We start from the raw sequence: 20043 nt of genomic DNA, 5'->3' as shown, positions 1-20043 counted from the left end.
GACCTTCCTCACAGCGCAGTGCGCTAACCCCTGCGCCACCGCTCCCTGCCACTGCCATCAGCGTTGACATTTCCCCCACAACTGCGGTTAGCGAGGCCTGAGGCGGGCAGGGGGGGGAACGGGGCGATGCATATATAAAGATACAGATGCCCCGGGTAGCCTTCACAGACTGTTGGGGCAAGTGCTGTTATCGAGCACCAATGAAGGCCGGCACGGCACACGAGGAGGTGGGTGGCCAGCACCACGCCCGGCCGACTGTCTCCCCATTGGCGGTGTTTACGCATTCCAACAGTCACTCATTTGAGGCTGAGTCGACTTAGGGGAAGCGCAGGACCAGTTAACGTAATCGTCACTGGCGTTGGTGGCCGTGAGCGGGATACGAACTCGGATCCGCCGGGTTCCTAGCGCAGCGCGCAAACGTTTCAGCACCGCTCCCCACGAACAAAAGACAAAGATCCCCCGTGTGGCCTCAACAGACTGTAAGACAAGTGCATCCATAAACACGCACGCGCACGCAACACGCCACTTTGCCAGCTTCCACCCCACTCCCCACCCACCCACTCGGCCATGAACACGGAGTCCGAACACCGCACAGAGAGATCGCAGCCATGCGGCCCCTACACGCCTGTCTCGTCTGTGTCATCACCACCCTCCTCCCACACGCCTGCCGCCCAGGTGAGGTGCGTGCGTGTCTGTGCGTCTGTCCGTGTGTCCGCGTGAGGAGTTCACAGATCCTTGAAAAAATGTCACAGTCCCATCGGTGAGCTCCGGCATGCGAGGCTGGGTCATGCCCAGCCACCGCATGCCCAAACAGCTTCTGCTGTTTGGCCGGATAAATGGGGCTGAACGTGCGCGGCACGGGCTAGAGAGGAGATGGAATGTGTTACAGAAGGACGTGGAGCTGAGTGGACTTGCCGATGACTGGTACCAACAGTGTCAACATCGGCCTCTGTGGAGGAGGCTCGTAAAGGACGCTACTGGGGAGTTTTGAGGCAGTCGCCCTTCGGCAACAATGGAGGGCAAAGGAGCGACGCTCACAACAACGAGCAGAGCCTCGGGTGACTAAAACGCCGAAAATTGGCAAAGTGGGGAGCACAGTTGCTGCATCTGCCAGCCATCTCAGTCCGTCAACCCATGGCTTTTGGGTTGGTTCCGTGACCTGCCAGCGCGTCTTCCACACTTCACGTGGCCTCAAAGTGCATCTAGCCTGGCACAAGCGCCGTGGTGACGTCACCTACCGCTGAACGTCGGTTGTCTTTATGAATTCGCGAGAGGTTAGCGCGCTACGCACCCAGCTACCAAGCTACCGGAGTTCGATTCCTGCTCACGGCCAACACCAGTAACGATTATTTGAACCGGAATTCTGCTGGCCTTAAAAGGTGCTCGCTAACAACAATTGCTCCAACAGTCTATTACGGCTATACGGGGGATCTTTGTTTGTGAGATTGCACATGTCTGTATGTCCCTGAGTGTGTCTGTGGGTATGTCCGTCTGTGCAGTACCGTATCTCTGCAAGTATACCCGTTAAGTCCGTACATGTCCTATGTCAGTGTCTCTTGTGAGCATATCTGTACGTATGCGTCTGTATGTTTTCCCGTCGGTTGCCGTGTCGATCATGAGCAGAGTATGACCATACTTCACCACGCTGGCAGCGGCTTCTAGCTGACCATCAAACTAAGACGGTCACCGCATCGCTCGCTTTCAGATGCATTTCTGCGGCCGTCTGGAACGCTCCTTTGATATTAGGAAGTCACTTGCAGCTATGCACTTTTCAATCTAGATGTAAAACTAATTTCTTTACAACTACATTTCGTGTTCAGTGTGTTGTCCTTCCCCCCCCCCCCCGTACCTCTAATTATCACGGTTGGCTACGTAAGGTGTAGAAGAAGTTTAGGGTACATTCGCTGGATCAGGCGTGGACAAATGCCACCATCAAGCAGTGGATTGACGAACGGCTTGTTTAAAGTATTTACATGCGAGGAGCGGTGGTGCAGCGGTTCGCGAACTGCGCGACGAACCCAGCGGTTTTGAGTTCGATTTCTCGCTCACGGCCAACATCGGTTGCTTCTTTACCACTCTTTGTCGTTTCACGTTGTCAGTCTGATCCACGTGGTGTATCGCTGGTAACAATGCGCCGACGGAACTCTCTTCTTCAGACACATCGATTGGCCTGCTAATTTTCAGACTCAAATCCACGCTTTTAATAACCCGTAAAAACAAAGTTTTTCACTATAAATCCTTTTTATGCGTGGCGGCTAGAGTCTTCTCGTCCTCTGGCTTGAGATGGCTGCCACCTATGGGTCAGATGATTGTCTGCCAGTATTAAACAATTGGTAATTAAATATAATAATTTGTTTTCCCTAAACAGTGTAAAAATGTTTACAAAAATTTTCACGAACATTAATTGTCTCGCACAACGAGTGTGTGTGCAAAATGTCAGCTCGATTGGATCACGGGAAGTGGGTTAAAAAATGACCGAAAGATTTGCACGGTCGTAAGCAAGCAAGCACGCAAGCAAGCAAGCGAACTTAATATAAAGGATTTAAAAATAAGCACCACACGCAGTGCCCGTTCGCCCAAATCGATACCGGCCGCCGTGGAAAAAAAAAGCTTTTGTAGCTCATCGGATTCTTCCAGTATAAAACAATTTCTGATTCGTGAACATCTACCCAAGGTATGCAAATAGCATTTAACAGACAGTTGTGTCAAGTGCTGTTCGCGAGTAGCAGCGATGAAGGCCGGCATGGCACACGAGAGGGGGTGGTGGGTGGCCAGAACCACGCGAACTGACACTCAGCTTTGTTTCACATCGCTGTCTCTCCAGCACCATCTCTCTCTCTCTCCTGCGCTCAGTACATTTGGACGTGACTGTCGTTTTGCTAATATTTATTTTGAGGCCAACTTTTGCGGCCTTCGTTTTGTTCAGCTATTCAATAATTTACTTACAAAAACCACTTTCATATATTGCTATGTCATTAACAAACTGCGCTTGGCAAATACTTGTGATTTTTGCGCATGCGTCTATTTTGCCCATGACATGTGCTCAACAATTACAGCCTTTTTAAAGAAAACATTGCATCGAGCCGTCTTCGCCATCACCCGCATTTGAATGCATGTCCCTTCCGACATGGGTGGATTAGGGCTCAGCACTGCACTGACACCACTAAGGGTCCTGGGTGCAAATCTGGGCTCGATCCGCTCGTGGTAAAGTCGGGTACTCAAGTGTAACGACTTCATGATCTCAACCTGGTCACCAATGTCTTGGGCGCTGTTCTGGCGAGATGTTAACTACCTCGCCTGGTATTCAGGAGGTTGTGGGTTCGATCCTGACCCCAACGGCTGTATATTTGCATGTTCTCCCCATGGTCGCGTGGATTTTTCTCCGGGTCCTGTGGGTTTTCCCTCCGCGTTTAGCATCAACGTACGTTTAGAGTATTTTGCTGCGATACATTTCCACATGATGAGCCACTTCGTTGAGCTATCATTTGTGTTCTTAGGTTTTTTCGGTAAAGTCACGTAGGTAAAAAATTCAAATTAATAAAAGTAAAATAAATAAATAACATCACGACGTTTCGGAGGCAACACAAGCTTCCGTCTTCAGGTGGAACCGTCACAGCACGATAGCTGAAACGTGATTTTTATTTTACTTTTATTAATTTGAATTTTTTACCTACGTGACTTTACCGAAAAAACCGAAGAATATGAATCCTTGCAGTAACGAAAGCTTCAAATCTAGAACTATCATTTGTGGCCAACTCGCTTTTGAAAAAGAGCTCAGTGGGCCTTACCTGGTCAAATAAAAAGGTTACAGTTGAGTTTAGACTTACATAGAGAACCACGGACTGACAGAGACCCCTGGACTTGCGTAGACTGGTTTGGGATTAAACCCGGGTTCTCAAAGGCAGCCAGTTGATGATCTCAACCTGGCCACGAATGACCGCACATCCAAAAAAAACCCATCGCGTTAAATTTGCCTTGTCATTTATTCTAGCTGCTGGATAACATGTTCCATAACATGTTGGAGTCATTGCCACGCGACGAACTCCCTTTGCCGGGCGGGGGGGGGGGCACATAAACACGTGATCGGAATGTGGATAACGTTCCCATTGAAGCGACTCCAAAAGTAGTTATGTGGTGTTGTCCTCCTGGGCTGTGTTTCCTGGCACAAAGTGACGTGGAAACGAAGTCGAAATCAACACAATATTCGCATCGATTGCGGGTGCCAATGCTAAAAACGACATTATTTTCACGTGTTTCGCGTTATTCCAACGGTGCTGGTCGGCATCATGACACGAGCCATATTCTTCATCAGAAAATGTCACAAGTGGGCAGTGCATAACCCCATGTTAGAGAATGGCACGCAGAATGGGATATCACTGAACTAATTCTGAGATGCTTTCAAGCGACCTCTGATCTACACTTTCTGCGATGCACTTTACCACGAAAGTGCTCCTTGCATGGCAGTCAACCCGAATTTTTTTTTGTCTGATCTTAAAAAATTTAACCCGTAAAAACAAAGTTTTTCACTCTAAATCCTTTATATGCGTGGCGGCTAGAGTCCTCTCGTCCTCTGGCTTGAGATGGCTGCCACCTATGGGTCAAATGATTGTCTGCCAGCATTAAGCAATTGGTAATTAAATATTTTTTAAAATTTTCCCTAAACAGTGTAAAATTTTGGAAAAAAATTTTCACGAAAATTAATTGTCACGCACAACGAGTCTGTGTGGAAAATGTCAGCTCGATTGGATCACGGGAAGTGGGTTAAAAAACGACCGAAAGATTTGCACGGTCGTAGGCAAGCAAGCAAGCAAGTGAACTTAATATAAAGGATTTAAAAAATGCTCAGGTGGAAAAAAAATTTCAATTCATTCTTTTTTTGTTGCTGTCGTTGGTAACCAGACCACAACCAGCCCCGTTACCCGGAACCACGTGTCACCTACACCCAGAATTCCAATGCTCTGACCCCTAAACCACGGAGCTATGCACTTTGAAATCTATATTGAAAACTCATTTCTCTAGAACCGCTTTTTGTGCTTAAGTTGGTTGTCCTTCCCCGCATCTCGACGGTTGTCTACGTACGGTGCGAAAGAAGTTCAACATACATACACACAGACACGTACGGCCGGCTCCCACGGAACACCCCTCGTTAATGCGTTGTCGCGGTCGCCCCGATCATGACAAATCGTAGGTGCTGCGGAAGTGGTTTTGAATCGGCGAGAGGCAACCAGCTTCTTGAGTGCCAAGACGTCGGCTCAGCAGGGGCAGCAGCAGCATCACCGGAACCGGCGTGCCAAACCGGTGCGCGAGATCCTGGAGGAAATCAGGCCTGGCTCCCTGGAGCGCGAGTGTGTCGAGGAGACGTGCACCATGGAGGAAGTGCACGAGATTACGGGCGACACACGCAAGACGGTGAGGAGGACGCGCGGCTGTGGGTGGGCGAGAGGCGCTGGCCTGGGAGGGTTTCCAAATGGGAACTTTTTCATCGTTAACCTCGCAGCAGCAGCAGTAGCAGCAGCGGATTTTGGCTGGGCCATCGAACACAGGCGGTCACCGCTTTCGGATGCGCTTATGCGGCCGTCTGGAACGCTCTGCCTTCCAGTGTTATGAAGCCACTGGTGCTATGCACCTTTAAATCATCTAGATTGAAACCCGATTTCTTTGTAATTGCTTTTTTGTGTTTAGTTGGTTGTCCTTCCCCCACACCTCCGATGAGCATGGTTAGCTCTGTACGGTGCGAAAGAAGTTCTGCATATTGTCTTGGTTCTTTCGGTAAAGTCACGTAGAAGGAAAATAATAAAATAATAAAAATAAAACATAATAAAATAATTCTCACGACGTTTCGGCCACAACGCAAGCAGCCGTCTTCAGGTGGAGAACAGGTCTCGACAGTGGCCGAAACGTCGTGAGAATTATTTTATTATGTTTTATTTTTATTATTTTATTATTTTCCTTCTACGTGACTTTACCGAATGAACCAAGAAGATGAATCCCTGCAGTCACGAAAGCTTTAAATCGAAATTCTGCATATTTGTTTAAAAAAAAAGTTCAAGCCAATGTTAAATGCTACCAACAGTTTAATTCTGGATCAAATTTGGTAGGGAAAGTATTGTAGATGTAATGATTATGAAGAGAAGGTTGTGATGAGTGGGACACATGCAAAGGGGTTAGCAACTTGTAGGAAAGCGTTGTAGGTGTCATCAGAAAGACGAGCACGCTGCAGGCAAACAAACGTACAGCTGCAAATGCAGGCGTGTGTTTTCCCAATGTTCGGTTTTTATCTCGCCCCCCCCCCCTCGGCTGGCTGGGATGCGAGGTGGGTGGCTGTACTAGGAGCACCGCGTGTGTTTGCACACAGAGGAGCACGGGGTTTTAGTTATCTGCAGCAAACATGGTGCATGTCCTTGTGTGTACAGTGCGTGTTTATGCACGTGTACACGTGTGTGTGATTGCGTGTGCGAAACGTGGACCCCCCTAATGGAACATCTTCGCCGGTTAGAAACATTTAGGCTGGACGTCCTACGATCCATCCTGGGTTTAACCAGGCTGGATTGTGTGAGGAGCTCACAAATCCTTGAAAGATCTGGACAAAGTCCAATCGGTGAGCTCCTCCGGCAGGCAAGGCTGCGTTGGCTGGGTCATGTAGCCCGCATGCCCAGCCACCGCATGCCTAAACAGCTTTTGTTCGGCCGGATTTACAGATTCTGAAGTCGTTTGGTGGGTGGTTGAAGAGCCGGGCAGACGCGAGGTCCCGCACCTCCGATCAGCACCGTAGGCCATGTACGGTGAGAAAGAGGTTCAACGTACGTACGTACGCGTGTGGACGAACCCAAGAGCCAAGTTGGTGACATTGGGGTAGTGGGCGTCCTGACAGCAGATGTCCTGAGATGGTTGCGTAGCTGCGCGAAATCATTCTAAACGGTAGGGCATGGAATGGCCTTGCCATTCTGGCAAATTGCCCGATGATGCTGGATGTAATTACCAGCGAAACGTCGTACGACTCAAAAAATGTAAATGTTGTGGATTCACTCTTCAACACACCGGTGGGCTAAAGTAGTGAACTATTTGTCTTTTGTCAACGTGACACTTTTTTTTGCTGATTGGCCGTGTCGGGTGGTGGAGGGTTGCGACACATTTATAAATAACGCGATCTAACCAAAAAACCTTCATTATCAATAATATTGGTCGCGAACGCCTGCTACGTGTTCAATAGCCAAGCAAGTTACATTTGGCTTGGTCATTGTGGCCTAATCCAAAACATCTATCATGAATTTGTAATATCAGCTTCGGTAACCCACATGCGACATTAGCAACACATTTTGCTGTACTGCCTCTTACAGGCACAACTTCCATTCCCTGTTGTGTACAATCTACACATTTTTTTTCTCAATATGACTCACTGCGACCCAAGATAGCCAAACAAATAACTTTTGGCCAGGTCGTAACATCGGCTTTGGTAACCCACATGCGACATTAGCAACACATTTTGCTGTACTGCCTCATACAGGCACAACTTCCATTCCCTGTTGTTATTCATCTACGAATTTGTTTTCTCAATATGCTCTGCTTCATCACGTTCCTAATCATATGTCTGTTTACTTTCAGATTGAATTTTGGAACAAATCTGGTGAGTTATGGTGTTGGCAAAAAACAAATGTGTGCTATGGGTTCGTAGCTGAAGGAGGTCCTAATGGCCATGTCAGAGCCCTTACTGCCGAGATCCTGCTTTTGAATCCGTGTCGCATCCTCCCGCGATTCAACTGGGTCACAAGGTGTCGAGTGTTTACGGTCACATCCAGGTCACCAACGACCGCACAACAAAGCCGAAGCGTCGCGTTTTCCATTTCTCGCGCGTCGGCTAATTCCGGCTCTTACGACTAAATGATATTAGTGTTTTATTAACTCGCAACACTCTCTAACAGGTAAAGTCACGTAGAAGGGAAATAATAAGATAATAAAACTAAGACATAATAAAATACAATACAATTCTAAAACATAATAAAATACAATACAATTTTCACGACGTTTCAGCCATGAATGACGCTGTCTTTCCGACAGACCTGTTCTTCACCTGAGGACGGCTGCTTGCGTTGTGGCCGAAACGTCGTGAGAATTGTATTTTATTATGTTCTAGTTTTATTATTTTATTATTTCCCTTCTACGTGACTTTACCGAAAGAACCAAGAAGATGAATCCCTGCAGTCACGAAATCTTTAAATCGAAATTCTCTGACAGGTCACGCAGAAGGTTTGCCCCTCCCCTTCCTAGAGGCCCATTGACGGAAACTCATCAGAAGTTAGTTCTGTGACGTCTTCTCCTGGGGCCATTCTCCGACACGAGGGCTGCCATGTTGTCAAAGTCGTTCCACATGAAACTCAAATAGTCTCCGTGCTCGCAGAAGCACTCAGCAGTGAAAATTCCACATTCCCATGGCGGAGGCGCATCTCCACAACGATAACCCCCTGGTGACTTCGCACAAATTTGTGTCATTTTCTTGATGGGTAGAGTAAATCCCCAAGCAGGAGTTGAGCTCCCCAAACCTTCTGTTTGTGAGCCACTCGCTCTACAGCGGAGTCACCTGGCAGGACATTCAATTATTATTGTTGTTGTTGTATTGTAATAGGTCGTAACTTCTCGCTCGTATCAAGTACTCTGACCACAATAACACTGGGGGGGGGGGGGGGGCGGGGTGGCAGATAAGGAGAAGTCATGAATCCAGACGGCATTGACAACACCGTAACCGATGTCCAAGTGAGATGTTGTTGACTGTGGCAAGAACACTCAAAGCCAGATGGTGAGATGGTAAGAGTGGTCCTTGTGGAATGGGTCAACTATAACAGCAGATGACCCTTGGAGGTTGCTTGGCAGCTCTCCAACAGCAGTGGGCTCGGGCAGCAGGAATCAGGAAGGAAGCAACTGCGAGTTTGTGGTGGCGGTGGCTTTAACGGCATTGGTCGTAGTGATGACTTCGAGGTCTTCACTTTGACCTCCATCGTCCCATCATTATCTCCCACAGACGGAGATCAGTGCGCATCGAGCCCCTGTCAGAACAATGCCACCTGCCACGATCGGAAGGGCCTATACATCTGCACGTGCGACGAAGGATGGGAGGGCATCAACTGTGAGCTGGGTGAGAATTCGTCTCCGCTGGGAGGAACACGAAAAATTAACGAACGTTCCCATTTGGCTGAGACAGTCCCAGTGGTTTCAGAAAGCCTGTGCCGGTGAGCTGCCCGGAAGCTTTTCTACTCTGGCCTCAAGGCAGGTGGTGGTGGTGGTGATTCGACTGTAAAAGAAGATCTGCGGGGTCGGTTATAGACTGTGTCACAGCTGACGGATCTGACAGAAGGAAGCGACGGTGAGATGGCCCTGAAGACCTCTCAGTAGAGGTGGTCCGAGACATTTTAAGGAGAGGTGGGGGGGAGGCGCCATGGCGAATCCCGGAAACTTTTAAAATAGCGCCTTAGTTAAAACAAACAAAGATTTGTTTTCTGATCGACATCAATACAATACAACTTTTCTGGGTCTCAAGGTGGCCACCATCAGCCCCATCGCTCGCCATCTTGGCTCATCAACCGCCTTTCGGAATCTCGAGTTTCGACCTTGCCTGTGACCTCCTGACCCCTGGGCCTTCACCGTCCGCAGGAAGACGCACGTGCGCCGAGGACAACGGGGGTTGCGACCACTTCTGTCTCCCCGCGGAGGACAAGGGCAGCCGCAAGTGCGAGTGTGCCGCCGGCTACACGCTGGCGCCCGACGGCATGGCCTGCAACCAGTCCGGTACGAAGCAGCCCACCGCGGCGGCACCGGCAGTCCGCAATGAGATGTAGCGGCGACATCGTTGTAGCGGTGGTAGGAGCCATGGCCAGCCACGGTTAGGGAGCAGAAGGGGAACTTTTTCCCTGGGCCTCGCGCAATAGAGGGCCCACAACTGGCCTATATTTGTGTTGCATTGTCCTGTACAAGAGGTGGTTTCATCACTTCCTCTCAGGCACCTCGACTCCTTTGGCAGCCACTTGGTTGTTAGTCTCATCGTGCAGTGGATATGTTTTCAACTTGCGTTTGTTCTCTACGTCCGTCCCTCAGTGTCATTTCAAGTTTACACCTCGCCATGCATTTTACATAAAACATAGACATACGATGCATGCCTGCGACCACATCACCCAATGGGCTTTGTTTGGGTTGTGCCGCGTATTGATATTCAGTTCCCGAAGCTCCTAGTTTCACCGAAACTTGGGATGTTATACTAGACAAGACGCGGGGTACAAACCAGCCAATTGGGATTACACGCAGCAGCAATCATCGCCCCCCTACTGGCAGACCACTTGCAGGCCAGGCGCCAAGTCACTTTGTTCCCACAGACACGGCTGCCGCTGGGGGTGCCTTTAAAACGTGTTGAGTACGAGACGCGACGCAAGTCGCTTATCAAGCTCTCCGAGATGCCCCCGGCGTAAAAGGAGGGCCCTCTTTTCAACAAACAAATCGCGGTTATCGCTACAACCTGTAAGAGCCGTGCAGAACAAAGCAACAACAACAACAAAACCTACGTGGGAGCAATCGACGAGTCACGCCGCGTGTCTGTCGCCCACTCTGTCCCGCCAGTGGACATCCCGTGCGGGAAGATCCAGGTGCGTTCTCCCTCTCCCGTCATCTCGCCCTCGGAGGAGGCGTCGATGACGGGGCAGGCCAACCACACGACGGTTGCGGAGCCCGAGAGGGGCCCGTTCCTCACTCCGCGCATCACGGGAGGACAGATCTGCACCAAGGGCCACTGCCCCTGGCAGGTGACGGACGTAGCTGGCGAGAGAGAGAGACAACGAGTGGTGTGGCAGCGCTCCCAGGAGGGGAGTTGCCGTTGTTTCCCGCCTCGACCTCTGCTCACGATGACAGGGGGCAAAGGGGCGGAGGCTACCCGAGTGGTGGGCGGAGTTTAAGTAGCGTGGGCGGAGCCTATGAGCAGTAGGCAGAGGGGGGGGGGCAATGTCAGAGTGAGGGGGGGGGCAATGGGGGGGGGGGGTGTGCGTGGGGCTAGTGGTTGAGTAGGCGTGGCTACTTTAAAGTGGGTGGGGCTGATGGAGGGGGGGACCACCAATCAGTGGTGGGCGAGGTTTAAGTAGTGTGGGCGGAGCCTATGAGTAGTAGGCAGAGGGGGGGGGCAATGTCAGAGTGAGGGGGGGGGGCATTAGGGGGGGGGGTGTGCGTGGGGCTAGTGGTTGAGTAGGCGTGGACCACCAGTCAGCCAGCAATGCGTCTCTGTTGAACTCGCCGGGAAGAAATCCGGTCGACTTTTTTTGACGACTGTTATTCTCACCCGTCTGTTTGTGCTGCAGGTGTTGCTCATCAAAGGCACCAACAAGGCTTACTGTGGGGGCACCCTGATCCACCAGCAATGGGTGCTCACAGCTGCGCATTGCGTCTCCGCTCAAGAAAAGTACCCCACGTTTGTCCGACTGGGTAAGGACAATTATTATTTTACACAGGGCACGGAGGCTTTGCACGCGCATCAGTACCGTTATATTTATTAAGCCTTTTCTTGGTTCTTTCCCTTCTACGTGACTTTACTGAAAAAACCAAGAATATGAATCCTTGCAGTCACGAAAGCTTGAAATCGAAATTTATTAAGCCTGTTTAACCAGGACAGCCAAATGTATCGTGTTCTTGTATTATTTTTTTGTCGTAACTTTCCGACCTGCCCCGACTGGACATCTGTGAAAACGAGCTTTGTGGCTCATCGGATTCCTCCTCCACTATCAATTTTGTGATTCTCAAATGTTTGCAGCAGGGAGCGATGTTGCTGCTGTGTGTAACCACATTGAGGAATTTGCAGATAATTTCTCAGCACTGGGATGTTTGGCCAGGAGCAGGTACGATAACCAGTCTCGAAGCAGTGCTCATATCCGAATTACAGCCCTGAGCCAGTGGTGAAAAATCCCTCATTCCTATGCCAGGGTCGAGTCCATCTATAGAGGGCAATCACTGCCCACTCCCTCCGCAAAATGTTATCAAACCCTTGGGAAAGATGACGGAGCCGAGTCAACCCCCCGCCAGGATTTTAACTCGCGACCTTCAGATCGCGCGCGGAGAGAGCGAGACCGCTCGCTCAACCACGGGGGCCCCCCCCCCACCCCCCGTGCATTTTGTTGCTGTTGTTGTTGTTGTTGTGCGCCACCAGGCGACCACTACCGCAACAAGCCAGAGCCCGAGGAGCGTACCGTGGCCGTGGCCGAGATAATCGCTCACCCGCACTTCAACCTGCGCACCTTCTACAACGACATCGCCCTGCTGCGGCTGCGGCACGCCGCGGGGCTGAGCCCCTACATCGTGCCCGCCTGCCTGCCCGACCCCCGCGCGGCCGAGAGGAGCCTCTTGCTACCCGGAGTCCGAGCGGTGGTACCAGTCCGCGGGGGGGGAGAGGGGGGCAGCTTGGGGAACGTCGATCCCGCAGGATGACTTTGTCGCTTTCGGTTCTGTTTGGTGTAGAGCCTTGTGTGTTTATGCACCTTTGTAATAATCACCCTGGAACTATTTAGATGCTTTTGTAACTTGATTTTACTATCGATGTTTGTTTTTGTTATTTAGTCTACCTTGAAATTGGAAATTTTATCGATTACTCTTTTGCAGATCTCCGCAAAAGCACGGTTACTTTTTCTCTAATTTCTTATTGGTTATTTTCACTCGGATTTATATTTGCAGCATTCTTGTACGTGCTCTGATGTTATCGCTTTGTTAGTTAAATGTTGGTGGGTGATTATATTAGTGATGGCAGTGTTGGTAAAGATGACGGTAATGAGGGTTATTTATCAGTGATTGCCAGATAATCTCATTATGAATCATCCGAGACAGACAGATGCGCAGCCTCAGGGCCTGACGCCACGATGTCAGCTTTGTCGGCTCAGCAATTACGATCACTCTTGACAAGTCCACCACGTCGCATGTCCCTCCACCCCGACTCACTTACAGGTCAGTGGGTGGGGACGAACCCTGGAGCAACCAGGGCTCAGTGGCTCCGGCAGGCAGTCGATTGGCAACGAAGAGCAAGAGGTCTTGGTCGAACCTGCCCTCCCCGAGGTCTCGGGCCACTCGTGCGTGGAAAGCCAAGGAGGACACCAAGTCAACCCCGAAGAAGTCGTTCCGTGTGGTCCCCCAGCCGCAGGAAACGACAAAAACAATGCCACTTCAGCTGGTCTCAGCGACGAGGATTTGGCCAGACCCGATGGTCGTTCTGCAAACCCGAACATTAGAGGTCAAAGGTAAACAGAGCTGAGGGTTAATGCGTCACAAGTAATAACGCATTCATGTAATCGGTTGACTGCAATGGGGCATCAGTAATTTCCGTGTGGTTACTTTGTAGGTTTTTGTTGCTTGGTTTTTGCTTGGTCCTCCAAATGAAGCCACCTGTGACCACCGTTCTCCTTCTCCCCAAACAGCAGGCCTCCGGTTAGGGCGCCTCCCATCAAACCGTGGAGTCCCAAACCAGCGTCGCAAAAGCCCAACAAACCCAGCAGCAGCGGTAGCGGCGGCAGCGGCGGCAGCGGCGGCAGCAGCGGCAGCAGCGGTAGCAGCGGTAGCAGCGGCAGCAGCAGCGGCAGCGTCATCGCGGCATCCGTTCTGGGCCAGAGCGACATGTCCCCCGTGCTCCGATTCGCCCGCGTCTCGCTCGTGTCGCACGAGACGTGCATCAACACCTCCCGCTTCGCCGTCACGCGCGACATGCTGTGCGCTGGGCCGGGGTCGCCGGCGGGGTCAAGCGGGGGCGCCCCACAAGCGGACGCTTGCGACGGGGACAGCGGGGGCCCGCTGGTGGCCCCGCTGGTGGCACGGGGACGTGACCGTACGTGGTTCGTGATCGGCCTCGTGAGCTGGGGGGAGGGGTGCGCGTTGCCGGGCAAGTACGGGATTTACACGCGCGTCAGCCGCTACGTGTTGTGGATCGAGAGCAGCATTAGGGCAGCGGAGGCGGGACGCGTCGGTGGCAGTCGAGGAGCGTGACGATGAGAAGGGAAGGAGAGAGTGGACAGGCAGCGGGCTTTGGATGAGAGGTTAGGGGCAGCTTCTGGGTAGGCCGGGTTTTAGGAAGATGAGACCCAAAAGCCAAACGGCTCTTCTCTGTGAACTACACACTAATAATGTTACATTTTTCTCCCCACGCGATTTGATGAGTTTGTCACGACTCTGGGTGCTGATTCGATTCGAGGATTTCTTCTGGAGATGGCTTCGAGTGACTCAGAGGTGAGAGCACTGAGCTAGCATCACTGAGATCCTGGGTATGAATCTGGGTTTCTGCTGCCCATGATTAAACCGTGTTCTCAAGTCTACAGACGTTATTATCTCAGTCTGATCACATACAAAAACATATTTAGTCTGCAATTCACTTAGCTAAATTCCACCTTTGAGAATCCAAATGATAGGTTAGACTTCCACGCGACAATCTCATAGCAGTGTGGAAAAGTGCGGCTAGGACTGTCAAAAAGATAAGAGCCGTTTGATTTCGGGTTGTATCTTTCTTGACGCGCCAAGGGGTAGGATTAGGGATAGACTTAAAGAGGAAAAATAGGTTTTGGGGTCTGGTTGTGTGTGGTTTGGTTACGGATAAAGCACGCTCGCAATTACTTTGAGAGACGGGGAGAGGAGCGCATGTGACCGGGATTCACAGCATTCAGCAGCAGGGATCTATCCGAAGGGGTCGATCGAATTTCGAGAGACATCTTACAGACCGTAAGGAAACTGAGCCTGGGCCAGGCACTGACTGGATGGTACGACGGCCGATGGACAAAGGTGGCGATGGAATAGCAGCCAAAGCAGGGAGGGGTACCCGAGACGATGACCACGGTGGTGGAGATGGGGCGATGAAATCAGTTCTTGCGCAGGAGTGAGATTGGTTGTGGTATTACAGGGCCTTGAATGTTAAATATATCGTGGCCTTCATCCAGCAGTGGATAGACCAGGCTCGTGATGATGGTGATGGTTTTGGGGAAGACCTGTATGCTGTTGGCTAGTGTGGTTATGATACAACTCATCGAAATGGATTCTGAGTTATGAAATAAAAAGTAAAGTGTATTTACAACCTATATACAGGGTCTTGGGAAATGTGTTCCACATTGGAGGCTTCACACACAACACGTGTGTTACACTGTAGCTTCTCACACAACACGTGTGTTCCACTGTATCTTCACACTTATCACTGCCTTAAACATAAGCACCACCAGTATTGGTCCCCCAGGCGGACTCGAAGCTCACACAGAGAATACTCAAACCTGTCAACCCCTTATCAGTGCCCTCCCTACCTTATTGGTTCTTTCGGTAAAGTCGCGTAGAATTGAAATAATAAAATAATAAATAATAAAACATAATAAAATAACTTTGAGTTTTATAAGGGCACCACGGGGTGACCAGCCCCTCCCCACCCAGCCCCTCTTCACCCAGCGTGACCCCTCCGATTTTTGGATGCACGACGGACGGACGGACACAATAATCCCCTGTGGGCTGGTGTAACCAGGAGGTTCCTACCAGTATAATTTTACGTGATTTTTAACCACACAAAGGAATTAAACAACACGCGCTAGAAAACGTTGCATAAAAACACAGCCCAATGGAGCACACTTATATAGCCAATCTTATAAATATAAACCTATACAACAAAAACGTATAAATACAGACCCAATAGCGCGAAATGATATAGAGTAGTGTGAACAGCTGAGCTTAAGGGATAATTCCACCTCCACTTCACTCACCCTCAAAAAATAAAACAATCTCTTCTAATAAAACAATCTAATCTATTCTTACAAACTCTTTATTTAGTTTGAAAATGTATTGCAGGATTTAACACGGCGAGAACAATCCGAAAGTTAAATTATGAAACAAAAAAATACTAAAATCTCTACGTAATCATAAATTACACATTTTATCTTGAACTTCTTTCGCACCGTACGTAGCCAACCGAAGGTTTCTGAATGTTTAGTGGCACAGTGACCTGAATAAGAAATAATTATGTTAATCAAATACTTCAGGATACCCGCATGTAACTATATTGGAAATAAATAACAAAAGTATTAAAATATTGCAGTAATAATCACAATTCACACGGGAAATAACTACGTTGATATAAACATGAACTAACACAAGAATGATTTCCATACTCACCACGTCACACCAATAGTATACCCTTCAAACTACAGATTGCAGTGCAGGAGAGAGACACGTTGACCTAATGACTATTAGTGGAATAAATAAAAACGAATTGTAATAATTTAGATTTAAAAATAAAAAGGAATCGACCGAGGCGGGTCACGAATCGCCACCGTTCCGATTCCGAATCGGGAATCGATTTGTCTGCGATCGCCTCCCCTCGCCCTACTCGGTGCCACGTGACCTGCGCGCGCGGAGGAAGTTGTGACGTCACGTGAGGAGGAGCTTCGACTGTCACGGAGCGCCGGTGATGTCATAATACCCGCTGTAGTCGAACCACGTGTCGAACCACGTGCTCAAGAGGTGCCATGGGCCCAGGCGACAAACTCGAGGGCTCGAATTTATGACACTTGCGCTCAGCACCAGCTCCAGGCTCTTGGTCCAGGCTCCAGGCTCTTGGTCCAGGCGCCAGGCTCTTGGTCCAGGCTCCAGGCTCTTGGTCCAGGCTCCAGGCTCTTGGCTCAGGCTCCAGGCTCTTGGTCCAGGCTCTTGGTCCAGGCTCCAGGCTCTTGGTCCAGGCTCCAGGCTCAGGCTCCAGGCTCTTGGTCCAGGCTCCAGGCTCTTGGCTCTTGGTCCAGGCTCTTGGCTCAGGCTCCAGGCTCTTGGTCCAGGCTCTTGGTCCAGGCTCCAGGCTTTTGGTCCAGGCTCTTGGTCCAGGCTCCAGGCTCTTGGTCCAGGCTCCAGGCTGTAGATTCTGGCTCCAGGATGTCACCTCAACTCCAACTTCTAGTTTCAGTATCCAGGCTGAAGTTTTGAGCACCAGGCTGCATGCTCGAGTATATTCCGTAGCTACTCCCCGTCATGGAGGTTCAGGACTGCTGCTGCTGCTTCTGCTACTCGCAGGGATTCAGTCTTCGTCTGCACAGGCCAGCAGAGACGTCAATGCGCCTGAAGGTAAGAGCTCCATCAGAGATCCACAGGGATTCACAGCATTCAGCAGGGCTCAAGAGGGGGAATCGATGCGCCAGAGATCCAAAGGGATCAATCACATTTCCACATAAATCCATTTCCCAGGGCTCTTAACAAGGATCCACTGGAATGACAAGAGACATTTCGATTTAAAGCTTTCGTGACTGCAGGGATTCATCTTCTTGGTTCTTTCGGTAAAGTCACGTAGAAGAGAAATAATAAAATAATAAAAATAAAACATAATAAAATAATTCTCACGACGTTTCGGCCACAACGCAAGCAGCCGTCCTCAGTGTCATTCAGACGCTGTCTATCCGACACACCTGTTCTTCACCTGAGGACGGCTGCTTGCGTTGTGGCCGAAACGTCGTGAGAATTATTTTATTATGTTTTATTTTTATTATTTTATTATTTCCATTCTACGTGACTTTACCGAAAGAACCAAGAAGACAAGAGACATTTTTTTCGAATTCAGGGGCCATCCATAAATGACGTCACGTACCTAGGGGATGGGGGGGGGTCAGATATTTGTGACGATGTGTGACAGGGGGGGGGGGGGGGAGTTGAGAAATAGTGACGTCACATCAAAATGCGCAACTTTAAATAAATATAGACAACACGTTCTACTTAATTAAATAGACTTTGTAATAAATGTTTTCTCCTTCAACATCAGAGTGCAGCGCCACATTAAATACGCACTACAATGACAATAGTTTAAAGCGATTTGAAGCATGTTTTATTTTTGGGGGGGGGGCAGAGCTGTGACGTCATATTTGAGGGGGGGGGTCTGACTTTGTGACGCCGTGTGACTGGGGGGGGGGGGGTAAAAAATTGTCCAAAATCGCGTGACGTCATTTATGGACGGCCCCTTAGTAAAAAAAACTCACTAATTCAAGAGACACGATGCATGTGAATACAAGACGGCCCTTAATGTCACAAAGCAGTCGCTAACAAGAGCTGCATGCAGCTCCGCAGGTTTCCCGACCCCCTGAACTCGGGCGTCACGTGTGCGCTGTGTGTGCGTTGGACTTCTTTCGCACCGTACGTGTTGGCGGATGTAGTAGTTGTGATGTGGAAGCGGTGATGGCAGGAACGTGAAATATTTGTGAGGTGGAACTTGGTGGTTGGGTTGTGGTAATGGGGATGGTGTCGATGAGATGATAGCAGTGTCAGGAGTGGTTGTATTGATAGTGGTCATTAGTGATTATGGTTGTTGAATTGTTTGCAATGAAGTGGTTGCTGGTGTCAATTTTGGAGTTGTTTATGACATTAGTTGTGAGGTGTTGGTGGTGTTTATCGGTACCGATGGTTGTATCCGTGACATTGTGGTTGTAGTTGTGATGCGTTGCTGGTCTTTGTTGGTGGTGCTGGTATCAATGTTAAGTGTTTCTTGATCTAGGATCAGAACCTAAGGTTGGCATGATGGGCTGGATCAAGCTCATGCGCAATGCAAAGAAACCCGCCAGCACGACTGCAACCCCTGTCGCTCACACACCATCGGGTATGAAACGGACCCTGCCCCCTCCATAGTTACAAACTCGCACTAACTGTAAAGCCCAACTTTAGCCTGAATTCGAACTCGAATTCTACACCAATAATTTGCTGGTACTGCATTGGGAGTGGTGTACTACAAGCACATGTAACAAAAAAGCACCCAAGACATTCGTCAATACACTGCCAGAAAAGAAACAGATATTAGGCGACGTTTGTGATAATGGTCTTGCGGCATAACACAGAGGCCAGGGAGATCGACATTTTTCTGATGACGTTTTGAAATAAGCTTATCAAGAGTTAGTTATTCATAGTTAATGAGTAACAAACCTTTGAATAATAAACAAAAATCTATTATTCGGTAATGTCTTCTGTATTAGAACATTATAAAAAATAAATGCTGGCACAATGCATTATGGGTAGACTGTTTTTGTGAGGTCAATGCTTCATCCACTTATTGATAATTCTAAACCATAAATCTATTCATAGCTTTTTCCCCCAAACCTGCCCGAACTGTAAACCCTAACATCATCACCGTCCCTAATCCTTACCATAACCTTTAATTCATAACAAGTTATCCTGTTGATTTGCTGCTGCAAACAACCGGATAAAAATGTTAGTTTTCCTTCATCTGTGTACACAGGCTCCAACATCGCTTGGACTGTCCTCCTGTCTTCCAGCGTGTCCATCATCCTGTTCATCGGTTGTGTGGTGCAGTACCGGCGCTTAGAGCAGTAAGTATGAGTTGAGGGCATATTTATTTACATTTTCTGATCTATGCCAATGATTCAGTGTAAAAAAATTAACCCGTAAAAACAAAGTTTTTCACTATAAATCCTTTATATGCGTGGCAAATAAATTACAGTACGTGTTCAATGGGCCACAACCCAGCCCACATTGGTCTTTGTAAGGGCGGCTAGAGTCCTCTCGTCCTCTGGATTGAGATGGCTGCCACCTATGGGTCAGATGATTGCTTGCCACCATTAAGCAATTTGTAATTAAATATAAAAAAAATGTTCCTAAAATGTTGAAAATTTTGGAAAAATTTTTCACGAAAATAAATTGTCACGCACAACGAGTCTGTGTGCAAAATGTCAGCTCGATTGGATCACGGGAAGTGGGTTAAAAAACGACCGAAAGATTTGCACGGTCGTAAGCGCGGAAGCAAGCAAGCAAACTTAATATAAAGGATTTAAAAATCCTCTTCATGACACTGCATATAGGTTAGAGGTCAACTCCTCCTCCCACAAGTAACTTTGGGAGAGACACAAACCAAAACAATTGTGATCTGATATCTACACACCGAGGCTGTGTTCCTGACCATTCCAGCCAAATATTCAAGCTTCTTCAATGATGCACTTAATCTTAAAGTCGAGATCAAATGCTGCCGATATAATTATAACATCACGCTCGTACAATAATGCAGCGACGTCACGAAAGAACTATGATGCAGAGGTGGGA

The 20043-nt window shown here is 49.1% G+C and overlaps 1 protein-coding gene across 2 annotated transcripts; it reads left to right on the top strand.

Annotated features, from left to right (window-relative positions):
• The first annotated feature begins 216 nt into the window (after nt 1–216).
• On the top strand, nt 217–15065 carry LOC133353873 (vitamin K-dependent protein C-like). 2 transcript variants are annotated; one of them, XM_061570354.1, is made up of 10 exons: nt 217–675; nt 5189–5409; nt 7603–7624; nt 9014–9127; nt 9643–9777; nt 10600–10781; nt 11328–11451; nt 12170–12387; nt 12958–13247; nt 13425–15065. In XM_061570354.1, exons 1-10 carry the CDS (start codon nt 609–611, stop codon nt 13984–13986), a joined length of 1935 nt encoding a protein of 644 aa, XP_061426338.1. In that variant the 5' UTR covers nt 217–608; the 3' UTR covers nt 13987–15065. The 2 variants fall into 2 exon arrangements, with proteins under 2 accessions (XP_061426338.1, XP_061426339.1); XM_061570355.1 differs by lacking the exon at nt 9014–9127 and having other exon boundaries at nt 218–675.
• The last annotated feature ends 4978 nt before the right edge of the window (nt 15066–20043 follow it).

This window comes from Lethenteron reissneri, chromosome 45 (genome assembly GCF_015708825.2).
Source record: "Lethenteron reissneri isolate LAM-NWPU_2019-01 chromosome 45, ASM1570882v1, whole genome shotgun sequence".
Taxonomy (NCBI): Eukaryota; Metazoa; Chordata; class Hyperoartia; order Petromyzontiformes; family Petromyzontidae; genus Lethenteron; species Lethenteron reissneri.
Note: the sequence above shows the minus strand (reverse complement) of the source record. Positions and strands in the feature narration are given on the sequence as shown.